Raw genomic sequence first — 20,925 nt, forward strand, 5'->3', positions numbered from 1 at the left:
CTAGGCTGTGATGATGGTGGCAAAAGTGAACTAACCACCACCATCTGTGAAATGGGCCTGGTAGCCTGGATCTCAGAGGCTGCTAAGAGCATCAAACGAGTTAATACAGGAAACTGCTTCGGTGTAGGGCATCTGGCACCAAGCCGGCGCTCTGCAGCGGGTGACCACGGTTGCAACTGTGTTAGTTCACACTTGGGCATCGCCAACAGTGCCTCCTGTTCCAGACAGTGGCCTAAGCCCTGGGGAAATCCCACAAAGAGAGGGAAGACAGCGTACGCGAGTGGTCAAGTCCCAGCAAAGCCAGCGCTCAGAACTTGCCAGCCTCGGTCCTTCTGGCCATCACGGGCCTCTCCACCCCAGGTTTCGGTTCCTACGCGCCTCCGATTGGGACGGGAGAGCGCCCCTCGCATGCGATCTGCGTGGCAAGTCGCGGCTGGTAGCACCCCGGGGCCCGCCCCCTCCGCCCCCTCCGCCCCCCTCCACCACCAAGTCCTCTCCCGCCAGCGCCCCGGCGGCCACCCTCGGGGGCGAGGCGGCCCGGCGCGTGGGAGGGGACGGCGCGCCATTGGCTCGCGCGCCGATCCAAGAGGAGGGACCAGCGCGGGCCGCCAGACTCGGCTAAAGGCCGGCGGCGCGGGGCGCGCAGTCCAGCCGGACCTGCCCTGCCCTGCCCTGCTTGGCCCCAGCCCGGCGCGGGCGGCGCGATGTGAGACCCTCAGCTCCGCACAGCACGTAAGTTCGGGGCCCCGTCGCCGGCGCCGCCGGCACCAGCCTCGCACCTGCCCACCGGCCGCCGCCTGCGCATCGCCACGCAGCCCGCCCGGCTTCCCGCGGCCCCAGGGACCGCGGCGGGGTGAGGGGGCGAGGACCCGGCGCGCCGACAGGGCGCCTCCAGGACATCCTGACACCTGCGCGGGTTCCCCCGGACTCCGGGAGTCCTCCCCGAGGCTCGGTTCCCACAGCCCATTCGGCTTCCCTCCTCGGCTTCCCCTCCGCCCTACTGCCCCTCCCTCTGACTCGGTTTCCCTCTCTCCTCCCGGCTTTCAGCCTGCACGGGCTGCTGCTCCTTGGGTTATTTATTTCGCCACAGCCCCCCGCTTTCAGGCTCGCAGTCTCTGGTTTCGGAGCGAGTGAGAAACAGAGAAAAGCAGTTTCTCCTCTGTCCCTGGGGTCTGACTCTGTTCCCCGCGCTCGGTTCCGTCCCCTCCCCCCTCGCGCCATTGTTCCCGGCCGGAGGAGTGCGCGGCGCAAACTTGGGAGTTTTTTCCCTTTACTCTGGCTTTCGCCCCCGCAGGGTCGCGGCCCCAGGTGGTGGCGGCGTGGCCCCCTATCCACAGGCCTGTCACGGGGGCTGTGGGAGCGGGAGTTGGGCCGGAGAAGCCCAGGGTGGGGACGCCTGGCAGCCCGGATGGGGACTCCAGCCCCCAGCCCTTGGTCTTAAAGTGGCTGAAGCCGGGGGTGGGATGGGAGTGGGAGAGAGGGGCCGATCGGAAGGGGAGAGCAAGGTGGGACAGATCCCAGAGCCCCCAGCTGGAGAGGAGCTGGGAGAAACGCCGGTGGCGCCTCTGCCCCGGCCGGGGGGCGGGGAGGGGAAGCACAGGTGCGGAGAGGAGCCCGAACCTCCCTGGCTCGCACGATCCGCACCGAGCTGGCAGGCGGTGCAGGGTCGCTGACCTGCGTGCGGGGGGCTGGGGACCCGGGGGCCCCTTTTCCGGGGCAAACATACTCGCCCCCCACCCTGGGGGTCTGGAAGGAAAGGGCGGGAATGCCGCGCCCACCCCAGTTGCTCTCGGCGTCCTGGCTTGGCTGTTCCTCGCCTCCCCGCTCCCTCCCCACCAGGGCTCGGGCTCGGGCCACCTTCTCGCGGCCGGGATGGTGGGGGAGCGAGGCGGGGCGGAGGCCGCGAACCCTGAGTTCACCCCCCGCCCCCGGCAGCACGGCGCAGCTGGCCAAGGCCGCCCCGCCACCCTCACTTCCTGTTTGGTTTCTTTTAGTCAAACTTTTGTCGCCAGGACCAACCGGCAGGGCGAAGTCCTTTGGGGTTCCCCCAGCCGGGTGGTCCCTGGGGTCTCCACCCTTGGCTGCCCGCCAGGGGTCCTGGACCTGCAGCCGGGGATCTCGGGGACCGGGAGGGCGGCGGGGTGGAGGATGGGAGCGATGGGGGTCGTTTTGTTGCAGAGCCAGGAGGGGGCAGTGTCCATCCCTTAGCCGCCGCCCAGGGCCCGGAGGAGAGATCCTTCTTTTTGATTTGTTACTAAGATCGGCTGCCCCGGCTGTTGCCCGCTTGATGGCAGCCTCACCCGCGCATCTTATTGTGTCCGGACCTGAGCGCGTTGCCCTGCCTCATCCCACCTGGCAGGTGCACCTGCCCGCGCTCCACGGCATCCCTTCCTCCAGGTTCAGACCTGGGCCCCGCCTGCTCTAGGCATGAGGGACCTAGAGTAACCCACGTGCAGAGAGGTTTGGGCTGCTCCTTTTGTCTGTTGAAGGCAGTTGTGGGGGTTTTTGTTAGCCCAGAAAGAATGCATGGAGCCAAGTGGCAATTGCAGTTCTGGACTCCCTCTGGGAGGGGATTGTGTTTCTGGAGCTGACAACTACAGGGGAGGGGCAAATGGCAGACCTATAAGCAGACTGCATGGTGCACCAGCAGGTGCTGGGGTCTTGATGTCTGAGGTGGAAGGGTGTGTCTCAGAGACCCCCCTGCGTCAGAGGAGGAGAAGAGGGGAATGAGCTGTGAGAGTTCTAAGTCCTGCCCATAACAGCCTGTGCCAAGGCTGGGACACAGCTAGGCTGGAGTGACAGCGTGGAGAAGAGATAGAAGGTGCTTCAAAGGGATGGTGGAAATATGAGTTAAAAGATTCTTTTGGTGTGGAAAAAATGTATATGAAATCTCTGCATAATATCAGGGTCTTCAGAAGTTTCAGGGAAAAATCAGCCTCATGAGAAAACTTGGCCTGGTTTCATACTTTTAGAAATAAATGTGTAATCCTGTTTCCTCGAACCTTTTGAAGCCCTTGCATAGGAGGCCAGGCTGGCTGAGATGGGATGAAGCCCCCACCCCACCCCTTTTCACAGATGAGGACAGAGATGTACTTGCATCATCCCGGGTTTACCAGCCCAGGAATAGCAGCTGCAGCGAGTGCCTGGCTCCACGTGCTTCCCAGCACCCCACGCCTCCATACTCAGTGACACTGGCCATGCCCCTGCCAGGGCAAGGCCTGGCTAAGTTCTGAGTGCATGGAGGGGAACACCCAGGCTGAAGAGCCTGGAGGATTCTGTGTCCCCTCCAGCCCTGGGCCAGCCTCTTCCCTGGACTCTCTGACCTCCTGCTGACAGCTCCCCAGGGTTGCCTGGGTTCTCTGTCACCCTCCTTGCTGGCTATAGCAGTCCTGGCCTTCAAAGCTCTCCACTCCACCATGGCACAAAGGGGCCCCAGCTGGAGCTAGTCTAGAGACACCAAAGCAGCCTCAGGGTCACTGAGCCCTTGTCCCCAAGCATCCCGTTCCGTATGTTTTGTGTATATTTCCTCCTTGGTGAGAGGCAGGTGTTGTAACTGCACCCATTTACCTGCTGAGAAGACCAAGGCCCAGAGAAGCCACATCACTGGCCCCAAGCCATTCAACCAGCAGGTGGTGGTTAGGATGTCAGCATGAGCCTTTGGAGTTGCCATCGCTAAGCCTAAACCTCAGTCTCTGGGGGAGAGACCCTGTGTGCTTGAGGCTCACCCCCAGGCTGGGTAGAGCCCAGAGACCCCTCCACCTGTCTCTCCCAACTGCTGAAGAAGACAGATTGCCACCTACTTCTGAGAAAAGTGGCTCAGCCAGGAGGGACACCCAGGAAACTTGGCTCCTTTCCTCCCTGCCACCTCCAAATTCCTGAGCAGCACCAGGCAGGGCTGGGGCAGAGCTGAGCCAGGCATTCACTCTGTTCTCACAAGGGCTCTGGCCCCTTGGGGACCAGGAGCCTGGAGCCGGGAGCCAGACTGTCCCACCGACGGCACCCGCTGCCCTAGAGGACCTTGACGTTTTCACTGGGCCAAGGGGGAGGCCAGGCCTCTCTGGCTTTCTCTGTGGGCTATGCCCTGTGTGAGTGGCACTTGGGACAGGCAGGGCCCTCTGCATGACTCTTGACGTCACCTTCTGGGTCACGATGGATGGTTGTCCCAGATGGACCAGGAACATAGCAGCATCTTGTGTCTAGTGGGCGAGGCTCCATGGGGATGTCCCCTTCTTTCCCCTGCCCTGCCCTCTGCATGGAATATTTATTTTGTCCCCAAGCTGCATGATGCTTACAATATAACTCTGGGTGTCCCTCTGCTTTTCTGGGAACTGGGCACCTTGAGTAGGCAGAGGACTGGCAGGCAGGTGGCAGGTACAGGGCTGGGACACCTGGGTACTGAGGTTGGGGGACTTAGGAGAAATTGGAGGTCTAGAAGCTGGACCCCTAGGTGTTGAGCGGAGTGGAACTCCAGTGGCCCAACACTGTGTTTTTGTTTTTTTTTTTTTCTTTTTCTTTTTGTCCATGACCTCGGCTGCCCTGCCTGAGGCCAGTGACTCAGGGCACACCCTCTGCTGCCAACTGCTGAGGTTTGCGTTCCTCGAGGTTCTTGGAAACAAAGCATGGAGTGTTCCCCTGACTGTCATGGGCCTAGCTTTGCAGCCCGACTCCCACCCTGCTCCCTCCTGTCCTCACCTTCACTCACCCCCAACCCCCAGCTCCACTCCACTCTGTGTCATCAGCACAGTCGGCAGTGATGGTGAGCAGCGGAAAGGCTGAGCTGATGACAGATAGAGGTGACGCGGCTGCACCCGCCCCCGACTTGCATGCAGCTTAGATGTTCTGTTGGAGGCAGGCCCCTCCCACCTCCATCCAGGGCCCCACTCACTGCTATCCCTTTGAGGTCAGGGGCCACAGCCATGGTGTCCTAGGACCCACACTCTAGTGGCTGCGGTGGGCTGTGGCTCTTGCCCCTTGGCTGGGCTGCCCTGCACCCTCCGGTCCATCCTTGCAAGCAGGGCCCCTTCCCTCTGGCCTCCCCTTTCTGCCTCCTCATGCCCTGTCCCAGACCCCATTTCCAGCTATTTTGCAGTAATGTGATAACAGAACAATACCGCTCCCAGCAGCCTTGCCCAGGCACGGGGGGCCTAATCCAGGAAGCAGGTCAGAAGCTTGGGGGCCTGCCAGGGACTTGGTGAGGGGCAATGCTGGCAGAGAAGGGCAGAGTGCAGTTTTCTGGGGCTGGGGAACAAGTTCAGCAGACCCTCCCCTCTTCCAGCACGCCACCCCTATACACACACACACACACACACACACACACACACACACACACAGAGCTTCTCTCGGGAGTTCCCGTTAAAGCGCAGTTGACTTGGTTTGGATTCCAGTACTTCCATGTTCATTAGGAACATACGCATAACTCTTTTGGGCTTTGGTTTGTTCATCTGGAAAATGGGCATGACAGTAGGGCCTTTGTCACTGGGGTATAACAGGTGTCTCTCAGGGGCAGGTGTGCCCATTAGATCAGGGGAACAGCTACGGCTCCTCTGGATCAGGGTCTTTGGAAGGAAGTGGCCCTGTGGCCATGATGCTTTGGGGATGGCACAGAGGGTGTGTGACTCACTGTGACTCATAGGGAGGCCTGGCATCTGCTAGGCGCTTTGGGCCCTTCCTCCCCTGGCTGGTCAGGGTTCCTGAGGCAACAGCCCTTGTGGGCAGTCTCCTTTGGTTTCTATGGAAACTGGGCTTCCTAGACAGGCTCCCAGGGTGATGGGAGAATCCCGCACAGGAATGCTATCCCCTCCCCATGGAGGTCTCTGCTGCCCAGTGCCACGCCCGGGCCACTGTCCTGTGCCCTGGTAGCTGCTTTCCTTAGTGGAGTTCACAGCTGGTGCTGGGTTCCCAGTTGTGTTTTTCTCTAGGGTCACTGCAAGCCCGGGACAGAGCTGAAGGCACAGTTGGAGTTCACAGTTGCAGACATGGGGCTCAGAGAGGCATGGGGACCTTTCTGGAGTCATAGAGCCACCAGGGATGGGAACCGAGCCCTGGCATTCCCAGTCAGTCAGCACAGCATCCCTCTACAAGCTTGGCAGCCCCGGGAAGCCCCTCTTTTCCAGGTCTGGCCCAGTCTCTGGGGTCTTGCTATTTGTGGGAGGTCTTGGGAATGCTCCTGCCTAGCTTGCCTCTCTCAGCTCCCTTCCCCGCCTCCCCAGCTAACTCACTCATAAACCTTGCAGTCTCATGCAGCAGGTGGGTCAGCTGCCTCATCCCATTCTCCAGCCAGGATGTCTACACGGCCAGGTTCTTCCTGTCTGGGTCTTGAGCTCCGTATAAGGGAAGCCCTGTTGTCTGGTTCCCATCATGTCACCCACCTGGAGGCCACTGGGCCAGTGGGGGAGTGGCCAGATTTGACCTGTCTCATTGCAAAGTGCCTTGGCTTCTCCCTGTACCACCTGCTTTCATGTGGTTGGAGGCAGATCTGCCCACCCCAGACTTCGGCTCTCTTCTCCAGCAAGGGCATGGATGGAGCAGAGCCTCTGTAGGACTGCCACAGCTAGCCCTGGATAATTCTGCAGGTAGCGAGGCCCGTGCCCTGGGCCCCACAGATGTTTATCGCCCTGTGCTGCCTTCAGAAGTACTTGGCTAGGCAGAACACCTGCCCGCCCCAGGATCATTCAGTCTTGGTGAATTCAGTCTAAGTGACCTAGGCCAGGCATGGAAATGGCTAAGAGCTTGCCTCAGACATGGAGAGCTGATGGGTTTGACGGGGATGGCAGTAGAAGGCCACACACACAGGGAGTTGGGGAACAAGAAGGCCTGGGGTTGCGGCTTCAGCAGGAGGAAGCCCTGGTGGGTTGCCTGGCTTGGCTGCAAATCACTCCACAGGAGGCTGGCCAGAGCCAAAGTGTTGGGGCTACAGTCTCAGGGGACCTGGAGGCCACATGGTCCTCTGGGGTGCCTTCGGGAGGGAGCTGGGCCAAACAGGAAACCCAAGGACTGCATGGGTTGACTTTTTCCATGGTGCACGGTTGAATGAGTGAAGAAAGGGAAGTGGAAGTAGCCCAGGTGCATGCCTGGACTGCTCCCTGTCTAACCACCAGCCCTGTTGCAATGTCACTCCTCTCTGTGTTTATCTCAAAAACAATGACAGAGCTCTTCCATCCACTGTTCATGCTCTTCCTGCCCCTGCCCCAGATGGCGACAGTAGCCAGGGCTGGGCCAGGCTCAAGAGCTAGGAGCTCCATCTGGGTCTTCCACAAGGGTAGCAGAAACCCAAGTCCTTGGGCCGCCCTCCGTTGCCTCCTAGGTACATTAGCAGGCAGCTGGATTAGAAGTGGGCAGCCACGACTCACACCAGCACTCATGGTGTCACAGAAGCAGCTAGCCTCACTGTAGCGCAGTGCCTGCCCCAGGGTGGGAGGACTGACCTGGAGGTACTGGAGGGAACTGTGTGGCTGGCAGGGGGCCCGAGATGGAGGATTGGGAGGTACCCTCTGTCCTCACCTCGGTTAGGAGGCAGCAGTTGATGGCCCACGTATGTGGGTCCCTGGCATCCACGTAGGAGAGTCAGATGAAGCTCCTGGCTTCAGCCTGGCCCAGCCCCGGCTGATGCAGTTTGGGGATATGAGCCACTGAATGGAAGATATTTCTTTCTGTCTCCCCTTTCTCTGTTTCCCTCCCTCTCCAACAAAATAAATAGAGTAATTTCTGAAAATGTTTATTTTGGTGAAGAGGGTTTTAAAATCCATGCATATGAAAGGTCTTCAGAAAGTTTATGGAAAAGAAAAACTATGCATGGATCTTTAAAAGATTTTTTTTTTTTGCTCCACTTTTCTTTTTGATGTCATTGTCCACGAGTCTTTCTGATGTCCCTGTCAGTCACCAGTCACGCTTTGGGCTATTTACCTTTAGAGAAGTGAAAACCTGTGGCTTTCCAGAATTGCAGACATGTGCGCTTGGCTCCATTCATTGCCCTGAGACACTGGCAGCTGCCCAGCTGTGCTGCCATGAGCGGACGGGAACACAGAATGCCCGGCGCTTCCCGGGATGCGGCTCTGGGTCTTTACAAGAGCTTGGCTGAGGCTCAGAGGTCTTGGGCAAGATGCAGAGGCCTGGGTCCTTCATAATCCCATCTGTGTGTGCATTTGACGGGAGAAAGAGAGCGCTTGCACTGGCTGATTCACTCTCCCAAATGCCCACACCCACCAGGGTTGGGCCAGGCTGAGGCTGGCAGCCAGGGACGCTGTGCAGGTCTCTACACAGGGGCCAGAAGCTTAAACACCTAGGCCACTCTCTGTTGATTTCCCATAGAGTACAGCAGGAAAGGGAAGAGCCAGGACTTGAACCAGCACACAGACATGGGATGTGGGTGTTCCAAGCAGCAGCTTATCTTGCTGTGCCACAACACCGGCTGCTTTGTGATGCCTTTGCACAAACAAAACTACAGCACAGGAGCGCAGATCAGTGGCTGCTGGGATGCAGGGTGGCTGGCACAACACAAGGTGGTGTGGAGGCTGTGACCATTGCTGCGTGTCCTGTGTGGAGGTGGCAGCTCCATGAATCTATGTGTGTTGGCATTCACACAACTGCACAACTCCCAAAAGGTGCATGTTCCTGCATGCCTTAAAGCACAAGCCAGAGCGGAGGCTGGGCGAAGGCTGGACAGCATTGGCTGTGTCCCCGCATAAGGCTGTCCCTAGTGGCTCTCCGGCCCCTCCTGGGCAGCTTGGCCCCTGCAGCAGAAGGGAGGCCAGGCTGAGCACAGCTTCTGTCCAGAGTCACCAGAAGATGGTGGCGAGGGACATGTAATGGCTTGGTGCCTTCCCCCGGGGGAGGGACTCAGATTCACTGAAGACGCTGACTTGCCATTAACAGGTGTCCTGTTTCCAAATGCAAGCAGGTATACTGCCTCCCTTGGCTTTTTCCTTCTCCACTTAGATTGTCCTGTGCTTTATTTTGCTTTTGTTGTTCTAAAACAAGGGCAGGTGCAAAAATGGTGTGGGGGAAACACCTGTGCCCTCGGCCTGTGGCAACACTGACCGAGCGTGCCGAAGCCAGAGGGATGGACATAAATTGCCCTCCCCCAACCAACCGACGCCACTTCTCTAGGTAGCCGGAGCACCCTCTGAAGGTGAGGACCAGGGTTCTGCTCATCTCTGCGTCTTCGGTGCCAAGCACAGCCCCCTATATACAGTAGGTGCTCAACGCTGGTTTCGCGGGTAGAAGGGGAGGCTGGAGACTTGAGGGCTGTGAGAGATCTGGGAGCCTCCTTTTGTGCCCCACACCAGGCCCATTGCTTCTGGAGGGGAGGAGATGGGAGTGGGGAGGGCTTGCTGGGTGGCAGGTGAGTGGGGCCCAAGATCCAAGTGCCCCTGCCCCCACTCCCAGCCTCCTTCACCCCCATCCCCGCGGGAAAGCTCTGCCTAGACCCCAATGCTTACTCTGAGGCTTACTGTGAGCCAAGCCCCACCCCAGCCCACTTTACACATGGGGAAACTGAGGCCCCAAGTGGATGGCGATCTTAGCAGGGCCCTGAGGTTGGGACGGAGGATATCTGGGGATCTGCCCCCATCCCCAGGCCTGGAAGCCAGGCTGACCCCACCATCTGTTCCCAGCGTTCCCCAGGTGGGGTTCCACGACAAGATGGCGGCCAAGCAGCCCCCACCGCTGATGAAGAAGCACAGCCAGACGGACCTGGTGAGCCGCCTCAAGACGCGCAAGGTGCTGGGCGTGGGCGGCGAGGACGACGACGGGGAAGTGCACCGCTCCAAGGTGGGCACGGAGGGACCGGGAGAGCCAGTGGCCCTAGGGCTGGGCTCCTTGTTCTGGAACCTTCCTTGTGTGTTTGTTTAGGGGGGGTGTGAGGAGTCGGGAGACTAGAACCAGAATGGCTTCTAGGATCAGCCGCTTCTTGGGGATTCTTTGCTCTCTTGGCGCTGGGGGATGGCGATGCAACGGCTAACCCATTACATGGAGGGGAAGCTGAGGCAGGGGCCACCTCAGCTCCCCCGTAGTTGCAGCTTGTGGGTGTCAAGTGGAGGCAAGGGCTGGGTGGCGGCTGTGTGAGTGGACGGAGACACCCAGGTGGTGCGGTAGAGGTGGGGGTTGTGGGTGCTTCCTTTCCTGCTGCCTGCCTGACCCGCTTTGTCCACAGATCAGCCAGGTCCTGGGCAATGAAATCAAGTTTGCTGTTCGGGAGCCGCTGGGGCTCAGGTGAGCTCTGTGGGGGAGGAGGAGGAAGACCCCCATTTGGTTACTCCCCCCCACCCCACCTTCCCCTCTTCCCCCAAAAGCCATACCTGGGGCACCCCGGATGTGGAGGGAGGGTCCCCTGGAGCCCGGCTGTGACCTGGCTTTGTCCATCCCCAGGGTCTGGCAGTTTGTCTCAGCTGTGCTGTTCTCCGGCATCGCCATCATGGTAAGCACCACCCCTCCACACAAACACACCCCAGCTTCCTCACCATCTGTACTGGCACTCACTGGCATTCCTGGTCCTGGCTGCTGCCTCTGGCTTGGGGGACCCTCCAGCTTCCACTGTCTCTGACACTGCACCTCCCAACTCCTTGCCCTAAGAAACTTCAGAACAACTGGCCTGGCCTAGAGTGGTGGTGGGTGGTCAAGGACCCGACCCTCCACTCTGCTCTCCAAAGATCCTGCTCCGTGGGAGAAGGAAGGAAATGCCCCCTGAATGCCACTCCCCTCAATCCGCATCCAAAGCCAGGCCTCAGAGTGCCCCTTCTGCTGTCCACAGGCCCTCGCCTTCCCTGACCAGCTCTACGATGCTGTCTTTGATGGAGCTGAGGTGACAAGCAAGACTCCCATCCGACTCTACGGTGGCGCCCTCCTCAGTGAGTGCTCTTGGATGGGTGAGGGCCCTCTGGGAGTGTCTCCCTGACCCAACCCTTGCCCCATTGCTGAGTGGTCGGCCTCTGATGGGTAGATGCTGCCATCTGGTGGCCTTTGGTAGAATGTACCCAGTGGCCTGGGACTTGGAGCAACACTGGGACTTAGCCATGCTGCCTGCTGGGGTACAGAGGTGTGTGAGGCTTGGCCCTGTCCTCTGGAGTCACACGACCACTCCACCCCAGTCCCCAGGGCCTTCAGAATCACTAGTGTATATTGAGTTGCACCCAGTGGCTCTGTTGGGCTATTTTTACACAGCCCAGCAGGGGTGGTATCCCTTCCCCCACCCCAAGCATTTCAGGGATCCCTGTGGCCTACAAAGTCAACCCCCTGCGTGGTTGGGTCCGCCTGCCTCCCCACACCTCCTGGCTCACATCCCACAGTGAGCAGGACCCCACCACCCAAGGATACCCACTCCCCATTCTGGGACCATCTCCTTTCCTTGCACTTGGTCTTCAGTACCGCTGGGGTGCAAGTGATGGTGATGAGGGCTGACTTCACGTGGGCGGTGGCAGAGTACAGTGCAGATGGCTGGAAAGGAGGAGGTGCCCCCTGGGCCATGGCTGCAGAGAGCCTGCAGATCCTGGGGAAACAAAGCTTAAGGGAGTACCAGAGACAGAATCTGAGTTCCTTCCCTCTGAGTTCCTTGGGGTGACCCTTTCCTGGGGCTCCCTGGAGAGGCCCAGGGAATGTGTAAACTCACCTTTTCATCAATTCCGAGTCCCGAGGACACAACTGGCTAAGGTCGGGCCACTCACCAACTGAGCACTCCCATTTTGCAGATGGGAAAATCAAGTCCCAGTGAAGCAAAGTGACTGACCCAGGGGCCCCTAGGGCCCTGGAAACAACAGGCAGGGATTACAGCAGCAGAACTGAACCTGGGTTGGGGGGTGGGTGAGGAATGGGACATGGGATGAGCAGGTTTTGATTGAAAGATGGAGTTGGGGTGGGGACTTGTGGAAGTGCAGGTCATCCACCTCCCTGAGACAGAGGGGAGGAGCTGGGGGCTTGGGCCGTGCCACTGTCAAGCAAGGGTTGTCTGCTGCCCCAGGCATCTCCCTGATCATGTGGAACGCCCTCTACACGGCCGAGAAGGTCATCATTCGCTGGACCCTGCTCACTGAAGCCTGCTACTTTGGGGTCCAGTTTTTGGGTGAGTGCCCCCCACTCCCCGGCTGTGCCCTGCCGTTGCGCTCTGCTTCATGCTGTGTAGCTGTCACCCCTGCAGTTTACGGGAGAGATGGGGGTCAGGGGCTCCTGTGGCTGACAACCTGCTCACCTGTATACACAGGCCACACACCTGTGTCTTCCCGGAAGTCCAAGCTTGCCCTAGCCCATGCCCACAGGTGCCATACCTGCTGGATTCACAAACAATCAAGGGCTGCATGGGCCCTGCCCCTCCTGCTCACACCATGGAGGGCCGGGGCGCGGCGGGGAGGCCGGGTCCTGCATGCGCTGGCTGGCAAGACACGGTCAGCATGGGGAGGGGCGGCATGGCATCCTGTCCCTCCCCTGACCTCCCCGCTGGCCTTTCTTTCCCCCACAGTGGTCACTGCCACGCTGGCCGAGACGGGCCTCATGTCCCTGGGGATCCTGCTGCTCCTGGCCAGCCGCCTGGTTTTTGTCGCCATCAGCGTGTACTACTATTACCAAGTCGGCCGGAAGCCCAAGAAAGTGTAGCCAACCAGTTGCAGGGCTGGCGGGGGAGGAGGAGGTGCCGGGGGAGGGGGCAGGCCTGCCTAGGCCTGAGGCCCGGCTGGTTCTGAGGTTTCTGGGAGGCAGGAGGGCCCCTCCCCGTGCTGCCCCAGCTCCACTGCTGGCGGGAGGCCTGCACCTTCCCCTCCTCCCGGGTGTCCTACTCTCCCGGCCTTTCTGGTTTGAGATGCTGCCGTGAGGAAATGCAGGCCTTTGCACCTGCTTCTCACCCCACTCCCGGACACCTCTGCGTGGGACTCTTGCATCCAAAGCCTGGGATCCGTGGACCGAGTCGGGGCCAGGAAGCTGCCTATGTGTGAGGCTGGGGGCCACAGCCTGCTGCTTTTCCAGCGCCAACTCTCCCTCCCCCCACAGATCAGCCTGGCGCCCAAGCAGCTGAACTTGGTTTCTGTCTTCTGCCTGGGACCCCCTGAGACCTTGACCCTGGGCCCTCACCCCTCATTTGGGGCCCTTTCCACCCCATCCCTTGTCCCTCTGCTCCTGAATACACATATATACCTACACAGGTCACGTATACACACACTGGCCACGCACACAAATGTGCCGTCTCCCACTGCCCAGTATGGCTTGATGGGCAGTGATTGTAGGTGGAACTGGCACTTCCCTTTCATACCCAGTGGCCCCCGCTGCAGCCTTGCTATAGGGTAGTTGGTGTCCACCCCAGGGCCTGGGGAATGCCATCTTTAGTCTGCCTGGGCTAGGTCAGTCCACAGCCTCACGCATAGGCCCCCGAAAGATGGACACAGGTACTGCCACATGGAGGCCACGTGGGAGTGACAGGGGTTGGAGGTGGAGGAGCAAAGCCAAGCCGGGCTGTCCTCCTGGCCTGCTGTCCCTGGCCCAGTGCCTCCCCCTGACCGGGTACTGCCCTCTGGACTGGCAGCTTGGCCCAAGATGACTGTGCAGAGAAGTTGGGTGGAAGTTCCCTTGCTCCCAACCACTCCTGGGAAAGGGTGGTGGGCCCCCTTGCAGCCTCAGAGCCCCTTGCTAGCCTTTGCCGCAGGCCCACCCACCTGTGCTGTGCACCCCCAGAGCCCTTGCCCTTTGCCACTAACACTGTAGGAATGGTGACTCCCTGGACAGGCAGGCATAGGTGAGGGGTCCAGGGTCCAGCCAGTTCTAGCATCCATGGGTCTGCCTGCCTACCACAGGTTCATGCCTGGCAATGCTGCTGAGAGGCTGAGTGGTGCCAACACCTTACTGGGGCCATTGCTTCCTGCTATTCCTGTCTGCTGTTCCCCAGGGTTATGCTGCAGCCACGAAAGGCAGGCCAGGGGCTCCCTGTGGCTCCCCAAAGGCCAAAGCCTGGGGCCTATCCTGCCCTGGTGGATGCTGGCTGGGTTGTCCTGCCTACGCTGGCAGTCTGGGGCACAGAGGGAGCCAGGCTGTGCACTGGGCACCTTGGGCTGAGGCCCTGTGACATGGACAGTTGGCCAAGCCTGGCTTGGGGTGGTTGAGGGGGAGCGTTGACCCAGGTGTCGGGGACCCTGGCTGTCCAGCCATGATCTTGGCCTTGGGACTTTGTAAAACATTGTCCTAAGCGAGGGACCCACACCATCACCCACAGTGAAGGTGGGGCCCAGGGAAGAGGCGATGGTTGGCAGGAGAGGGACAAGGGGACCCTAAGAAGCAGGGGAAAGGCCTGGATGGTGTGGGCCTGCCCTGTGTTACCTTGGATACTACCTGTACCTTCCCTTCCTCATCTCTGCCAAGCTTCTGCCTGCATCCCAGGCCAGCCTCACCACCACCACCACTTCCCCCAAAAAGCAAGACCACCTTTCTTCACGGTCACTATTTATTCTTCGTTCCTTTTTTCTTTTTATAAGAAACGGTCACAAAACCAGTGCAAAACCATCCGTGTGGGCGTCCTGTTTTATATTACAAAAACTCTGGCTGCATCATATAAAAAAGGGGGCGAGGGAGGATCACACAGAAGAGAAACATAAGTTAGCTCTGGGATCTGTTGCAAGGACCAGCCACAGTTTGCAAAATAGACTTCCGACAAGGGACCTTCAGGGGTGGGGGGACAGGGCAAAGTGCTGGGGCCTTGGCTGGTTTGGGAGGTCCTGAGGGGGGGACCCCTTGGTTATGTATACAGAGGGACTCTGAGAAGGCCCAGGTGTGGGCCTGAATCCCTTAACCCTGTCCCGTGAGGACTCCAAGGGGCAGGAGGGGCTCCTTGGCAAATGGTATTCAAGGCAGGGCGTGGCTTCCCAGGGAAAGTCTTGGATGTGTGCTGCCCAATCCAAGGGTGAAACCCTTAAAGAGAGGCCTTCCTGCCTGTCCCAGCGAGTCCTGTCCACTCTGCCCGTGGGCTTTTTTTTTTTTTGCCAACCTCCATGCCACCATTTGCCTCTTCCAGGAAGCTGCAGCCACATGTGAGGCCTAGAGATGGGCACGCCCCAGGTCCCTCCGAGAGGGCTGGGGTGCCAACTGCAGGCTCCACCACAACTGCTAAGGAGCCCTGGTTGAGTTTGCCATCATGGGCGACACAGGGGCAGGGCAGAGTGGCGGTGGGGAGGGAACAGGAGAAAGGTGAACAATGGGTACAGCAGGTACACAGCTTCTGGCTGCCGCTCTCCAGGTGGCCGGTGAGCTCCAGGATAGGCCGGGAGCTGGGATAGGTTCTGGTGGTGTGGAAGCAATGGAGGGAGAGGGAAACAGGCATCCTGCTGCTCCTTCCTTCCCAGTGTCCATGGCAGACATCGAGGTTCGTTCATCAGGATTCCATTGCTCCTTCGAACAGAGTCCACTCGGTGCTTGGCCTTCTGTGGTCCAGCTGCCAGCACTGGCCTGGAACTGGAGGGCCTGTGTGTCTGCCTGAGGCTGGAGGAGGAGCGCTTGGAGATGTGACGTGGACAGAGCAAGGGCTGGAGATAACGGGGCTCAGGGTGGGCCAGGAGGGAGACGGTGTGAGTGGGAGGCCACGGATGGAAACAAGGAAACTGGGTGCTGAATCAGAGTGGGTCAGAGGCAGGAGGCTGCCTGGGGAGGTAGTGAGCTCTCCATTCCTGGAGGTATGCAAGGCAGGGGAGAGGATGGCAACGTCTTGGCAGGAAGCTTGCAGAAGCCACCAATCCTCACCTCTGGGCAGGAGGCGAGAGAAGCAGGTGGTGTTGGGTCCCCTCTACCCTAGGGGGAAGGGAGGGACAGCTGTGGCCAGAGGGACACAGAACTGTGACGTGTGTCCACGAGTGTGTTTGTGGGGACTTCACGAGAAGGAGGGGGCACACAGCACAGAATTGTCTTAGTGGTAGAGCTAGGAGGAAGCCAGAGCTGCCTCACTGTTGGGAGAGTCAGGAGGCAGATCTGACAGTATCCTGGACACGTGCTGTTTGACAGTGCCTCCTCGAGTGTGTGGTCCCAAACAGATGGGCAAGTGAGGACTCTGCCTGCTGGGCCCCTCTTGGATCCCACAGCTGCAAGCTGAAGTGGGGACAGTGCCACCCTCTGGTAGTCATGGAATTGCGCTGCAGGCCCAGTCCCAGAATCTTCTTGGGGCCTCCTGGACAATTTCTATGATTGGCTTTTGCTTCCTCAGTGGTACAATCCTCCTTTGCTTGGCACCAGGTCCTGAGGCGGAGAGGAGAGAGGGCCCCGGCTGGTGGGGGGTGGGCAGTGCAGCAGGATCTGGCTGGGTCATGGAGCAGGGGGATCTGGGACTGGTCTCTGGAGCAGACCTGGTCCTGGGGCAGACACTGGGATCCCTGGGGGAGTGCCCACAGCACTTGTCCTAGTATCGGGCCAAGGTGTGCCCGTCTGCATTTTGTCTTTATTTTTTTTTTTTTGTTAGAAAAAATAGCTCTCTTCCCCCTCCCTTCTCCTGGCCGTGCTTGGTGGCCACATCTGACTCCCCTGGGACTAAGGGAGCAGGGTAGAGGGGAGGGCAGGGCGCTGGGGGCTGGGCGGTGGTGGGAGGGTGAGTCTTCAGGCCACGCTGTTCTACTGGATGCCCCGGAAGAGGCACATGGCGAAGACCATGACGCACAGCTGTGGAGAAAGCAGAGGTCAGCCTGACGGTAGGCAGGCAGGCAGGTACCACGACCCTGCACGGGGCTGCCCATCCCACCCCAGGGTTACCACTCCAGGAAGGACTCAGAACATGGACCCATGGGTGCAGATCCAGCTCCCTGACTTGCCAGCAGGGACCCTGACACGGCGCTTCCCTTCTCTGTGGCTGAGGAGGCTGCAAGGCACAGAGAGGTCACTCAACTGACCAAGGCCACACAGCACATGGTGGGAGAGGGAAGGAGGCAGCTAGGGTTCGAGTTTGGGCATTTGGAGCCCAGAGCCCATGCCCATCACTACTTCTGTAGTTCACAGGGCACTATGAGTGACATGCCATGGTAGTTCTCTAATGTTGCAATAACATCTGTCGCTTAATAAAAAGCAAGACCCACATTGTTAACAGGCAGGATGGCTGCAACCCCCTCGGCCCATTGGCTCTGTCCTAGGTATCTGACAAGAACCCTAGAGGTGAGAGCAACAGAGACCCCGATTCAGGGACACCCCTCTGACCACAGTGGTTGCTGTTCCTTAGGCCAAGCAGGTAGGAATGCACATTTCCACTCTTTCTCCCACAAAATCGCACAACAGGAAACCAAGTAAGGTGCCTTGATGTGGCCATGTGCTCAAAGGATGGTAAGTCTGAGGACCAGGCTCCCTTCATGGCCCTGTGAACCACGGGAATGCTGGGGACCCTCTGTGGCAGGGCAGGGCTCCTTGCTGGCCTGGGAGGTGCTGGGCAATGCTGTGTTCCAGTCGCCCCAGGGCTACATGCCACCCAATGGTGACCGTGAAATCTGCAGCAGCTTGCCTTGGGAGGGGTGCGCTGGGACCCCCCCCCCCCAGGGAAAGAGGCTAGGACTGCCACTATGAGGGCCCCACGTTCCACCCTAAGCCCTGAGCATCCACCCAGAGAAGGGGACTACCTGAACCAGTGGCTGCAGCCCCTACTCCCTCTGCCAAGGCACATTTTTAATTTGGAGCTGGGAAAGTGGAGGGGCACTCTCAGGGCCTCCCATGTGTCACCTGTCGGGGATCCCAGGGTGACTCCAGCAGCTGACCACCCACAGTGCCCACAGGCTGGGGGATTGGGAGGCTTGGGGGTACAGGCTATGGGGAGAGGGGTTCTGCCCTAGGCTCCACATGAGGCTCCCTGCTCCTGTAAGCAGCAGAAGTGGGGGCCCCCACCTACCTCAATGGCCAGGACCCCGATGGCCAGGGCTCCGGCCAGGTAGACGTAGGTCTCAAAGGCATTGAGGATGACTGTGTAGCAGCCCTGCAGGGGAAGGGCCAGAGGTGAAGAAGCAGCTGGGGGGTAGGGCAGGCTCAGAGGGCAGTGTGAGGAATAGGATGTGTGGCATGTGGCCCCGGAACTCAGGTGGCACAGGGTCTGCCTGCCAAGAGCCTCTTAGGATGGGGCAGTGGGGAGGAGGTGGACCAGAGGCAGCCCACAGACCCTGCTGTCACGCCACCTCCAGTGGAGCCTGCGTGAGAAATCGCCGGGCCAAGGCGGAAGCTTCAAGGAAGGATGCCTCCTGGATTCGGCTGCATCTCTAGTGGTCTTGGCATTCCTGGCTGTACTCTGTTTACTCTTATCTTTATGGCTGGAATAATATTGTTTATGTGCGGCAAAGGCTCAATGTTCCTTTATAGTTCTATGAAGCCTTCTGACAGGAGACTGGATAAGGATAGCAAACAGTATGAGATTAAAAACTCTTAAGTCACTAGCTTTAATAGATCTACCTGGAACTATTTTTGAGAATTCCTAAAAAAGAAGATTATAGTAGAAATCTATAGCTTAAAAAGCCATACAGGAAGAAAAGCTAAGAAAAATAGACAAGTTAATATTAAAACCAATGTAAGGCACAAAACACAATGAGAGCTAATTGCTTAATGATTAAAACTGTAGCTAGTGCCGAACTGTGTCCACAAGAAACAGCAACTGCATTCTGTAACCAGGCTATTAGAGAACAATCTTTTTTCGTCAGACCCGCTTACCTCCCTGGAATAATTGTTTGTAGAAATGTAACCACATGAATAAGCAAGAAAATGTCCCTTTGCAATAATCTATTGTATATAAGCTGATGCCTTGCTTTTGCAAAATGCACTCAGATACAACTGCCTTGAGTTATCGTGTCTGTTTGTCACTCGCTGAATCCTTGCCCACCGTTCCCAGGGTCCTGTTCCCGTCGGACTGATTGCTCCCGGCCAAGCCGGTCCGTCGCACCCTGCCATCAGACAGCCTCCTATCAAGAGACCCGCCTCACCACCAACTCCTAGGGCAGGGCCAAAAGCTGCCAGCTGCAGAACATGCCTGCCTGATATCACAACGACAGGGACAGAGATCTTGGGAAATTCTCCACAAACTTCTGTGGGCAGATCCCCAGCGGGGGCAGGTGTCTGAGCTCTCTCTCTGTCTCACTCTCCCACACATACCCTCAAAGGGAACATGCAAGGCAGTGGGTCCCTTCCTGAGTACCTGGTTGACCTGGTCACACATGGTACCTGGAGGGACAGGCAGGTTTGGGAGGCCTCGCTCAGCCTGCACCTGCCACAGTGCACCTGGGTCCTACCTGTTCCGTTCCCTCCACAGACCACAGCATCAAACGGCCTTCAGGCCCCTAGACTTCCTGGCGTGGGTATTGAGACACCTTGCTGGGGGCTGGTGAGGGAAGGGGCAGAATGGATGGCCACCGTCACCCTCACTTAGTGTGTGTCCCTCTGCTGGGACCTTAGGTGCTCTCCCTGCATGTGGTCACTACAGCGCTCAGTGGTGATTGGAGATGGGGGGAGCAGCAACCAATAGGCTTACCTGCCTTTGACCTACAGGAAGGGAGGCAAAGAACTGCAGCCCCAGCACCCACAGGAGGAGGGGAAGCGGGGTTTGCCCTGAGCCGTACTCCCTGGGGGTCTACTGCAAAATGCAGGGAGCTGGTATCAGCAGGGCCCGCTCAGCCTTAGGTGGGCCTGAGCCTATCCAGAGCCCACCCCTGGATAGCCCTTCACCCCCTCTGCCTGCCACCTTCCCCTCTAGCAAACAGAAGCTCCTCCAACACAATGCATGGCTGATCAGCACCCCCACGAGGTAGCTTGCAGGGAGTACCTCCTCCCAACCTTGGTAATCAGTGGCCAAGGGAGACATCTCAGAGCCAGCCTGTGACCATGCGAACCCTGGGCCACCTGCCACCCTATCTTCCCCTACTTGGGTCCTTGACCTCAGGGCAATGCCATGGCCTCTGGCCAGTCCTGTCCAGGTCACAGCGACACCTTCCATGCAATTCCAGGGGAGTGCCACCGCCACCCTCCCAGCCAGGTACCTGCTGGTTAAGAAAAGGGCTTCTTCCTAGGAGGCACTCCTCCCTGCTCAGCAGGACCCCGTCCCGGGCCTGGGGCTCCCGGCGGCAGCACGCTTCGGGCACATCATCGCTGTCCACGCTCAAGAGTCGGAACACCGATGCAACCTTGAAGTCCTCGGGCCCGTTGACCCCACAGCAGCCAAACTAGGAGAAGAGCAAAGAGAAGGCATGGGAGTGGGGGGCGGGAGGGACCTGCCCCGGCATAGGAGAACTGACAGCTCCTCCAAAGACCCCAGCAGGACTGAGGGTCTGGCTTTGCCTGCCCTTCCTGTATGACCCTGGGGAAGCCACTCAACTCCTCCAAGCCATCCGTGGTAGCGGCAATTCCTACCTTGACATGCACTTAGTAAGTGCCCAGGAAACTGTTACCATGTTACCATAGCTTGGGAGACCCCAGCCAGGGTGACCAAACAGGTTGCACCCCGACTTCAAGCTATAATCCACTGTCAGGGTTGCCTGGCATGCAGGGTGGATGAGGGCTGTGGTCTATTGTTGATGTCTGGTACAGGTGTGGAAACAGGGAGGAGCAGGTGCTCTAGGCCAGGCAGCTCCAAGTGGTCACTCACCGTGATCATGACTGAGTTCCAGGTGGCAGAGAAGATGTCTGTGTCGTTGTTGCCCTGGTAGTGTTTGGTGAGCTCCTTGGTGAAGAACTCGCGGGTGAGCTGGTGGCAGAGGGTGAGTGGCTCTGAGACTGGGCAGCTGGGTGCAGCCCCTCACCCATGTGCCCTCCTGCCATCTGCTGTAGACTGGGGAGTGGGAGCACCCACTCGGTATGCACCCCTGATCCCTGAGGTCCCTTGTAACTCTTCTCAGCAGGGGAGGGGGGCTGTCTGGACTTTAACCACGGTTCCCAGAGTTGTTTTTATAAGATATTCCTGCTCACCAAATGTTTCCCTGAAGTCTGACCATCCTTTTTCTGGCTGACTGGGCCCCATTCTCTGCCCAC

The 20,925-nt window shown here is 58.9% G+C and overlaps 2 protein-coding genes across 7 annotated transcripts in view; one reads left to right on the top strand and one right to left on the bottom strand.

The window, feature by feature from the left end:
- The first annotated feature begins 531 nt into the window (after positions 1–531).
- On the top strand, positions 532–13,756 carry TP53I11 (tumor protein p53 inducible protein 11). Of its 5 annotated transcripts, none has more exons than XM_004585382.2 (8): positions 532–732; positions 9,106–9,189; positions 9,622–9,768; positions 10,151–10,209; positions 10,366–10,414; positions 10,748–10,844; positions 11,951–12,052; positions 12,446–13,756. In XM_004585382.2, the coding sequence occupies exons 3-8, from the start codon at positions 9,640–9,642 to the stop codon at positions 12,577–12,579; spliced, it is 570 nt and encodes a 189-aa protein (XP_004585439.1). In that variant the 5' UTR covers positions 532–732; positions 9,106–9,189; positions 9,622–9,639; the 3' UTR covers positions 12,580–13,756. The 5 variants fall into 5 exon arrangements, with proteins under 5 accessions (XP_004585439.1, XP_058519118.1, XP_058519117.1 ...); XM_058663135.1 differs by having other exon boundaries at positions 9,110–9,189; XM_058663134.1 differs by having other exon boundaries at positions 536–732; positions 9,110–9,189; positions 9,612–9,768.
- A 2,730-nt stretch (positions 13,757–16,486) lies between these two features.
- Positions 16,487–20,925, bottom strand: part of TSPAN18 (tetraspanin 18) — a 123,701-nt gene continuing 119,262 nt past the window's right edge. For both annotated transcript variants that reach the window (XM_004585383.2, XM_058663140.1), the window contains 4 exons: positions 20,543–20,641; positions 19,938–20,120; positions 17,813–17,896; positions 16,487–16,605 (listed from right to left, as the gene is read on the bottom strand). In XM_004585383.2, the coding sequence (XP_004585440.1) occupies positions 16,558–16,605; positions 17,813–17,896; positions 19,938–20,120; positions 20,543–20,641 (414 nt within the window). In that variant the 3' untranslated portion in view covers positions 16,487–16,557. The remainder of the gene's footprint in view (positions 16,606–17,812; positions 17,897–19,937; positions 20,121–20,542; positions 20,642–20,925) is intronic.

This window comes from Ochotona princeps, chromosome 4 (genome assembly GCF_030435755.1).
Source record: "Ochotona princeps isolate mOchPri1 chromosome 4, mOchPri1.hap1, whole genome shotgun sequence".
NCBI classification, from domain to species: Eukaryota; Metazoa; Chordata; class Mammalia; order Lagomorpha; family Ochotonidae; genus Ochotona; species Ochotona princeps.